Consider the following 10,347-nt stretch of genomic DNA (forward strand, 5'->3'; position numbering starts at 1 on the left):
TCATCTAGGACCAGAACTCAGCACACTTCCTCACCTATGACAATTAATGATATTTTTTTGGGAAGTGGGAGATAAGAGATGAAACCTATTCCGAATGCAACTGCATGAAATGCATCATCAATCAGTCCCTTCATAAGAGTCACTTGGAAGGCATCAGCCTTACCATGGTAGTGTGAGACCAATCAATCAATTAGTTAACATTAAGAAAGCAAATTAAAAAGCCCATATCTTGATGTATCTTACCTCAGCTTTTAATCTGTTACTTCATTAGACTTGGAAGAAGTAAGCAGAATCCCAGGAAAAATAAACTTCTACAAGGATGAAAATTTTTCTTCACAGGGAGTTTGAAAGATTATTATGATGTCACTCTACTGAAAAGTGATACAACAGAAGCAGCACACAAGTACTGAATATGTTTATTCACTCTAAGTTATCGTAAGAGGACATTTTATATTTCTTTCACACTGAAAACAAGGTCAGATGAGCTAAACCTCACAAAAGCACTGTAAATAAAAATCCTTCTCACAACATGTCTGAAGAATTCACAACTGCAAAGCTGAGGCAGAATGTGGATTAATCCATAAACTAACTCATAATTCAAGTAAAAACACATGTAAACGGACTTTTTATTTTCAGGCTGTTAGAAACAGAAGTATATCAGCAAGAATAGAAATGTACAGAAGTTTTCAAAACCTTTTTTAGGAAAAAAAAAAACCAAAACAGAAGCAAACAAGAAAACATAAACAGTCCATGTTATAGGATGTTTTCCCTCACATGTGTTCTGCCACTAGCACATGAAAAAGAAAGAAAAGGACCACTTTAACCAGCACATTCTCAGTTTTATTTTAAAATCCTTAGATAAGTGTTAGGTGAATTTCAACTTACATTTTGCTTTAAATAAAAATAATTATAAGCTTTTGTTCTGTAATTTTGGGTAAACAGAAAGCTGGTAAGCAAACAAACTTTAGTGAAAAAAAACCAATAGTTCTGTACAAGATTCCATTTTGGAATTTTTATTTTAGACACAATTAAGGGTTTCTTTTTAGATTAAAACCATTTCATAGAGTAATTTTCATGCAACAGAGTAAACTTTTTTCCTATGCTGTTTGACAGCACAGGAGATAAATGTTCACATAGAACAAGCTGTAACCATGAATGCAAATAACACAACTTTAAAGAAACTGTTTCAACAACAACAGTTAGGGTTTATGGGACATCAACAAAGTGTGTAAACCAAAGTGTTTTGGAAATATTTTAGTTACAGTACGAGTAACACCAAAATATTTCCATTTTTACTGGAATACATGAAGCATCTATCAGTTCTAGAAGTGACTTTGGAAATGACATCATTTGCTGCACCAACCTTAGTAAGTAAGTACCAGATACATTGAAGAGATACGCAATCATTTTTAAGGTTTTGAAATTTTAACAGGAGTACAAGTAGCATAAAAATTAGAAAATTCCTTATTATTGTCCTGTCTTGTTAAAGAAGTATGTTTTATGATACCTATCTCTTGCATCTGTATCTTTCAAAACCTCATTGAATAAATACACTTTAGAGGTTTATGCATAAGATCCATTTCCTAAGAAAAAAATTCAGGAACTAAGACCTGAATTACTTTAAATTGGTTTCCCCAGCCACTGAAATAGTATAACAATGTCTGACTTGCACAAAATTATATAATTTATTTCAATATTCTTACAGTCTTCTACTCATACAATCAACTTATTTTCCACATCAAGCAATTTATTTTAAGAAACCTTATATACATAAGAAATTATTGTAGATGTCTTACAGGATAACTTACCAAGTATTCAGACAGATGTGTGTACTGCTTTTCACTGTGCCTGTGGCATTATCTTCCTCCTATTTCCTCAACAATGAAAGTCATCATCAAAAACTGACTTACAAATACAGTTGCTCAAAAGTTAAAAGACAAAAATAAAAAGTAAAAAACATTTTTTTGTTGTGGTCCTCAGAATTACTGAAAATGCCTTTGGCTTTTGCCATAAATATTCAAATGGCATATGAAATGAAAATCTCAAAAATTTGAATGTACAAATCAGTAGCTCCTGAGTTATGCTGTAGAAGCATTTTGGGCAATCAGTTGTAACACAGATGTATAGAAGGAACTTTCAAGTAAAAAAAAAAGTTATATTACAGCACATGCTAGTTTTCTAACACATGCTTCAGGTTATGTTTTTAAATTCCACCTAAATCCAATAGGTTCACGTTGGCATTTCATGAAGCTGTATTACAAAAGGTAATTAACACTGAATAACTACAAAAGAGTTTCCTATTTTTAAGTAAACTGTGGCAAACCCATCAGAAAAGCACTGTGCCTCACTGGAATATGTCTTCTACACTTTGTTGTGTCATGGGAGACTGTAACGCTGCATTTCAGCAATACTGATGTTATTTTTTCTTTTTTTCATACAATCAATCAAACTTTTACAAAAATATAGCTAACCAACAAACATAAAAGTATGCTGCATATTTAGTTCTGCCTAGAGATAGCACTTTGCAATTACAGCTATAGAAGTCAAGCATTTGGAAGTTATGGCTGTACATTCCTTGCACAGCCACATAGTCACACTGTATTACCACATAAACTTCTCTTTGAGAGGGGCAAAAGATGTAAAGTGCACTTTTAATCAACAGGAGAATAGAGAGATTTTTTTTCAGTATGACATCATGTCATACATTAGCTTTCATATGCTAAGCTAGGAATTACATGTCTTGTAGTAATTTTCATGACTCGGTAATACTGAGCAAACACGACTGCATCTCCTAATTGATTTTGGATTTTGTAGGACTGTATTTGTTATTAATTCATATTATTAATTTACCCCAATCTGCATTGTGAGTTCCCAGAAGTAACAGCATGAAAGCAACCTGGGCACAGGGACACAGTAACAACCAGTAAAAAACTAAATCAAGTTTCTCAGCATGCGTAAGGATTGTGTAAGAGGCAAATCTATTTGTCAAGGGTGGCCTCAACAGTGACTTTTTTCTCTTCTTGTTCATTATATTCCCTTACACCTCTCCAGCAAATTAAGTCAGCACTTTACAAACAATCTGACCACAGGCAAAGCATATTCCGTCCCCAGTTGCTCTCTGAGCAAGGTATGATGTTCTCATTCCACATATTCCACAACTTCCATCTCTCTGTTCTTGACCCAAAGTTGTTGCTTCAAAATGCATTTCAAACAAGCTAACAGCATTTTCAAAGATGAGACACTGAGGCTCCAGTGCACAGACTCATCCTGTCGTTTACATATTTGATCAAAGCACTAAAGCTGGAGTGCTGTTGACCTCTCTCCAGTCAGAAACCTTCAGCAGTCTGACCTTCAGCCTTCTTGACTAGATTTTTCATTTCTGCAGTTCAATCAGGTGCCTAAGGATGAGGATTAATTCACCCTGGAGGAGTACTGTAGGAGTACTAAGTCAAAGACACAAAGGAGATAAGAGCAGTAAACCCAGGCCTCAAAATTATAACCCTCCCTACAACTGCCTCATGAAATTCCTTGCATCTTTGTTTTTGAATACTTGACCTTGGAACCTTAAAATACTCTTTCATATTTAGGAAGAAAATAAACACAAATGATCAAAGTCATCAGCATTTGCAACATATTTATCCACTGTACAGATCTTTGTTCTATGAACATAACAAGCAGCAGCTTTTGAGACCAGAGTAGAAGAGTAGAAATGAGCACCTAACAACTCCAGTTAACAGGAACCTGTATGGCATATGCTTCTCTACCCTGTACTCCTCAGTGCAAATGGGGTTGTGTATCCTCCCTAAAAATTAAGGCATCCTTCTTAAAAAACAACCAGCCAAACAAAAACCCCCAAACAAATACATTTGGAAAACTAAGAGAATTACCACAACAGAAGGAAGCAGCAGGGCTTGAACCTCATACATACACTGCTGACAGGCCACCTGCAGATCAAGTCTGCATTAAATCTAAAGTCCAGTTAATGCAACTGCTTGGGTTTCATTATTATTTTTTTGTTTGGAGAGGCTTTTCTCTGTGCTTTCTTTTTGGTAGAGCTTTGTAAATAAACAGTATCTTCAATATTCTTAAAATGAGATTGTCCTTTCTCCCACTACTCTTCCTACCAGATGGGACAACTCTCCCACAGGCAAACTGGCTAGCAACATTCACTTGTGCTTTAAGATTGAAATTAAATTTTCAATTCTACATGAATGTTTACAAGCTGCTACCCAGTAACTTATTCCTTAATGTAATGCAAACTATCCTCAAAACATCAAAAGAATCTGTCTGTAATTAACTTCTGAATTCTCTAAAATTCTAGCTTTCATGCAATGCATGAAATTACATGGAGCACAAATTATTCCAAAATAAGTAAATTCATGCTAAAGTGGCACTGGGGAAATTGTTTCTGAAGCAAATTTTTTACTTGTAAAGCTTTCACTCATTAAACTCATACTCACTGATGAAGAAAAAATATTATGGACAACTAAACATTCATCTTAAAGATCTGCTAACTTTGGACAATAGGAAAACAAAATTTCTGTATTGAAATGCAGATTGAATTATGTATACAAAGACCGTTTGTAAATATTTGCACAACATTAAAGTCTTCCACAGGACAAAACCAACAAATCACTTGGGATGAAAAAGTGCAAACAAAAGAGAATCTTTACCGAAGCAAAGCATGGAACAGAGAAAACAGTTGAAGTCGGACTTAATGTCTCTTTCAGAATATTACAAATCATTTAACTAGAGACCAGCATCAAACTGAATTACCCCATATTTTCCACTTACCATCCACTCAGGTTCAGAAGCCTGAATTTGCTCACCTTGTCCAGGTTTCAGGCCAACCTGAGTGTCACATTTCAATGTTCTCAAACTACAGAGAGGCGCAGGATGAAACTTATTCAAGGCTTGATGAAACGGGACACTGTATTCCCATTTTCTATCTCCTGTCAATTTTCTATAGTTTAGATCACCTTTGAAGAGAAGCAAGTTTGACTTCTGTAGCTCAGCATACAAGTCAGGAGCAACTTCACTCATATTGGAAAAATCATGTGGTAAAGTCCAAAACATGTGGTCACAGAAAACCCAAACTCCCTTTTTCAAATTGCCCTCCCAGTTTACCCCACATCTAGACATCCACATATGATTAGCTGACCCCAGTTGTTTAATAGTCCAGTTAAAATCATGTTTTGTGGTATCTGATACATACCATGGAATACTTTTTCCATGAAAATAGACTTCATCAGCTAGCTTTGACGACAACAAGAAATCAGCCAACACAAGATCACTTACAAGTTCAAATCCAGCATTATCCAGGATTATGTCAAGTCTAACATTACTTCTTTCTGTTCTATTTTTTTTGGCATTTACAAGTAGTGACCAAACTTTTTCCATATCATTCACTAAGATGTAAGGTACCATGTTTTCCAGGGATTGCAAAGGACTAGATTTCTGAGAGCTGTCTTCACCAGCTGAAAAAGAAAGGTCACACTTATTGCCCCACAATGACACCTAGAAGGAAAAAGAAAAATAAGAAAAAGAAAAAATTACTAAGTCTCACTGTAGTTACATTCTCAACTTCACATACACTAAAGATTTTGTTTCCTTGTTTTTGTTTTAGGTAATAAAGGCTCTAACTCCAAATATTCTTCCAAGCTTTAATAAAACTCAACTTCTTGTACAGGTATCTCAACATAGACAAGATTTTGTGGAAGAAACCAAACAAAGGTCTGTATTTATACAAGCATCAAAAGTGACAAAGATGGAAGATTTAGATCAACATAAACACATTGATCACAAAGCTCAAAACAGAAATATTCTCCATACTGCAATTCCAAAAAATATCAGCGGTAACACAGGAAAAGGAATAAAAAAAAGCAGATTTATTTTTTATTGCATGCAGCCAAATAATTATTTTAGATATATGTATTTTAAGCACTCATTAATGGGCCCTTTGTGAAGATTCATCAAATACTTGGAGTACACTGTTGCCAGCTACTGGACTTATATGTAATCCTACCATACTTTAGGGTTTCTACCCAAAGGCACTGTATTCCAAGAATAATGCTGTAAAAAAGCTTTTAAACGACTTCTGACCCAGACTGACTTCTAATTTTTCCTCCAAAGAAGTCAAAAAACATTTAAATTGACAACTAAAATTAACTGTTTTAAGAAATAATAGGTAAATATCAAAAAGGTCATCTGGAATTTGACTTAAAATGTTTAAGAGATACTGGTTTTGAAGGAAGAATTGCTGGGTTTTCATATACACAATGAAGACCAGCAGTGAATTAAAAAGCATTGAATTTAACACAAGTACCCAAAATATAAATATTTTCAGAATAGCAGCAATAGTAGTAGGGTATAATAGTAGTAAAAGTAGGGCTATCAGGACTTCATCACATTTTTACAAACAAAAGATCTATATTTTAATTCTCATATGAAGTTCAAATTCTTTATAACCTCAAATTCTTGTTTGTGTCATAGGAGAGATATTTTCAATTCTTGTGGTAAGCACTATCAGTTTACCTGCAATAGCTTAAAAAGTTCCTCCTGAAGTTGCTTTTCATCTAGATCCTTGATGTTCTTAAGAAGTTCCTGAAAGTAAGTGCATAAGGCAATAATAGCTTCTTGGGATTCAAAGAAATTTTGAGCCTTTCCTTCCTTAAATACGTCAAAGTTGTCAATAGGTGGGCTAAAAAGAGAAGAACAAATATGTTGACATACTTCCCACATTCTTCATTACAGCACATGCAAAGGAAGCTCAAAGGTCAGCCTCTTTAGACTGTACTACAGGCCTTAATTAGATTTTCCACTTCTAATTTGTCATACTGGATTTTCACATATCTCCGTAACAGCCTAATATTGCATTTTGGTAAAACAGACGCTATGCAAGGCATCTTTATATAGCAATATATTCTGAAAGTGAACAAGTATTCAATCACAAATACTCTGGGGACTGCACAGACAGTGAGCATTTTGAACTCCAATCTTCAGACAAGAGATTTAAAACTGTAACATAGAAGTGAGCTAAAGTCAAGAAAAGCTGGCCTGATTTTAAATGTGTTACTGTGTGCTGGAGTGTACTTCCCATACCAAATTCTCATCCAGTTAGGAAGTTATTCCTATGAAAGTCTTTACTGGGATTCTGGAAAATTACCATGACAAATGACAATGTTGTAATATATAAAAATTATAGGCCAACCTATTATGAGATGTATTTGCAATATGACCTTTCAACAAATGACTGAACTTCCATCCAAGCATATGCTTAAGAGCAACTAAACAATGGAGATCAAGAAAGTTAAAAGTTAAAAATGAAAAGTGTCTGCTCAGCTTTTTAAGTGCAATTCAGCGGATCAGCCTCATATTTGAAGCTCTTGGTTCAAGAGTTCAGATTACACAACATACTAGTGGAAACTGAGTCCCATTATTGTGTTTGCATCTCCACAACACTAAGGGTAAATCCGGTACTCAGGGAGCTTTCGAATTTTTTTGGCAGCAATGGGATCTTAAACTGTTCATTCCTACCCCATGACGTTGTACTGGCACATCTCCATGGTACCAGCACGACAAGTTTTTCCTGCCCAGTTATTTTTAACCAGTATCAGCTCCCAAAGTTCGATGCAACACATGGGCTGCAAGCACTGCTGTAACTAAGAAGCTGGTGTAGAATGAACAACAGGGGCTGCTTAAGATGGGTCTACTGCTATAATAAACAATTCTCAAATGGTAACTTCAGATTGCAAGCAGCAACACAAGTTAGAATACCCAACAGATTTGTGGCTCTCATATTCTGTGTTTAATGCTGAAGAGAAAATTCTAGACCAACAAACCATGTAGAAATGCTACATGGTTTTCATATCTCAATTTACATTAGTCTGCAAAATCAAACTGTACAGTCAAGCTCAAGAGTTTTCATGTAGACCAACTACCAAAACTGAAGCATCAAGCAAGGTTCAAATTCTGCTAAATATAATAAGTAAAGGTATTAATTTTAAATCTGATGTGTAAGCTGGGGAAAAGGCGGTATGGCAAAAGCTTAAGATCTTCCTTTATCTTACTCCTCAGCTGTCTTTTTCCCAAAATAAAAATGGGAAAGAGCAATGTTTTGTGAAGTAATATACCAAGCCAGTAAATACTTACTTCTGTGCTAATGCTGCATGAATTCTTCTATACATGTAACACTCTACGTACAGCCAAGGGGACTGAAACCAACTTGGTTCTCCATTTCCATTTGGTAAATTTCTTTGGTAGTCCAGGTATTGGTTCCACAGCACAGCATCGGGCAACTCATCTTCCAAAGGGGTCACTGGCTTGTCTGTTTGCAGCTCATTCCGCAGTTTGGAGAGGAAAGATATAGCTCTCTTCTCTGCTTCAACACCCTTCTGAAAAAGTGGAGAACAAAAGTTCCTATTCTGTACCTTTATTCCTGTAAAAGACACAGATCAACTGTTCATGGAATGTGCAAAGTTTTAATTGCCATATGAGAGTCCCTGACAAATCACAGCTTGATTCAACGAAATATATTTTGGTGCATAAAGCTCATTTCAGATCCAAGATCCTAAAATGAATTCCATATGGAACTTCTTTTCAGATTGGACTTTTTGCTAATTAGAGGTGAAGAGAGTGTTGAAACACAGTCATGTTCAGAAGGTGTTACTGTCTATCACACACTGCATCAACACAAAAACCCAAGTAAGTGATGCAGTTGCATAAGTGACAGATCAGAAGCAAAAGGTTAGACAGAAAGGTGTGTTACAGAACTAATAAAAAATAGCTACTAGAAAGAAATTATTTTTTTTAAAATCAGACAAAAAGATTGAGACAAACAAGCCTCACCAGTAAAAACAAGGCAGAGTAAAGGTTTCAAGGGCTAGAGGGGAATAAACATCACGGCAATAGGGACCTTACTCTTACCTCACCATGTTCTTCAAAAAATTCATTTTTATGTCGATGCAAAGTATCAATAACTTTTGTGAGGATCTGGGGAAGTCTGTCTTTAATCGTAAAATATGCAAAGGATCTAAAAAAGAGAGGATCAGTATTTTATTATTGCAGCAAAGGATGAAATTGCTTCAATTTTTAAAAACAAATGCAAGCTCTTCGTACTAATTTGGACTGGGGTAGAGTTAATTTTCTTCACAGTAGCTGGTATGGGGGTTGTGTTTTAGATTTGTGCTGGAGACAGTGCTAACAACACAGGGATGTTTTCCTTATTGCTGAGTAGGGTTTGCACAGAGCCAAGGCCTTTTCTGCCTCACCCCACCCCACCAGCAAGGAGGCTGAGGGTGCACAGGGTGTTGGGAGGGGACACAGCCAGGACAGCTGACCCTAACTGACCCAGAGGCTATTCCAGACCATATGGTGTCATGCTCAGTGGTGGAAACCTGAAGAAAAAGTTGGCCAGGGAGCCACTGCCTAGGCATCAGTAAGTTCATGGTGAGCAATTGCTTTCATTTGCCTTACTTGGTTTTCTCGGGTTCTATTCATCTTTGCTCTTTTCATTATGATTTATTCTCATTTCAATTATTAAACTGCTCTCAATGCCCAAGTTTCCTCATTTTTACCCTTCTCATTCACTTCTCCCCACCCCGCTGAGCTATGTGGTGCTTTGCTGCCAGCTGGGGTTATAACACAACATTTTGCATTAAAAGTCACTTGATGTGCCCTTAAAGCAGTGGACAGCAAAAAAAAAAAAAAAAAACCAAAAAAAACCAAAACCAAAACTAAAACGAAAAATATTTCAAACTGGTCAGGTTCTTGTGCCTACTTTTGCAGAAGATTATAAAGAGCAGCCTTTTCAAGGAAGAAAAAGCTATATGACTGGCCCTGACATAACAGCGAAAAATTGCACTTAATCCTAGGCTAAAACGCGACCTCTACTGCTAAGATACCCAGATGCAAAACCTGGGAAATGTAAAACTAAAAGCACAGATAGCTGCTCGAATTTTATCACGTATCTCATCAACAAGAAACGCTGTCTCCATTATATACTTGATTTACATCTTCTCCAAACGCTCTTTATGTACGAGGACAACAAGCAGAACGCGGCCAGCGGCACAGAGAGCGCACGCCGGCCCGGAGGACGATTTTTTCTGTGACATTTCTATGCGCCGGGTTGGAGCCGCGGAGCCGAGCGGGAGGGAGCCCGGCACCGCCGCCGACCCCCCCCTCACGGCCGGGCCGGACCGGTGACTACGACGGCAGCGGCAGCTCCGCGCCCACAGCGCCGCCTACAGGCCCCGCCACCGCCGGCGCTGCTGTCTCCGCCCGCCTCCCCGAGCCAAGAGCCGCCCCCCGGCCCCACCCGGCGCCCGAAAACCTCCGCTCCCCGGCAGC

At 37.0% G+C, this 10,347-nt stretch overlaps 1 protein-coding gene across 3 annotated transcripts in view; it reads right to left on the minus strand.

Moving 5' to 3' along the window:
• Positions 1-10,347, minus strand: part of ARMT1 (acidic residue methyltransferase 1) — a 47,707-nt gene that overhangs the window by 37,103 nt on the left and 257 nt on the right. The window contains exons 1-5 of one of the 3 annotated variants that reach the window (XM_071435544.1): positions 9,349-10,280; positions 8,926-9,031; positions 8,152-8,393; positions 6,535-6,700; positions 401-5,517 (exon numbers count right to left, since the gene is read on the minus strand). In XM_071435544.1, the coding sequence (XP_071291645.1) occupies positions 4,750-5,517; positions 6,535-6,700; positions 8,152-8,393; positions 8,926-9,031; positions 9,349-9,446 (1,380 nt within the window). In that variant the 5' untranslated portion in view covers positions 9,447-10,280 and the 3' untranslated portion in view covers positions 401-4,749. Of the gene's footprint in view, positions 1-400; positions 5,518-6,534; positions 6,701-8,151; positions 8,438-8,925; positions 9,032-9,348; positions 10,281-10,347 lie in introns of those variants that run through there. The other 2 variants (XM_071435536.1, XM_071435530.1) reach the window with 2 other exon arrangements.

Source organism: Agelaius tricolor, unplaced genomic scaffold (assembly GCF_023055355.1).
Source record: "Agelaius tricolor isolate 1412-34295 unplaced genomic scaffold, bAgeTri1.0.p SCAF_1, whole genome shotgun sequence".
Taxonomy (NCBI): Eukaryota; Metazoa; Chordata; class Aves; order Passeriformes; family Icteridae; genus Agelaius; species Agelaius tricolor.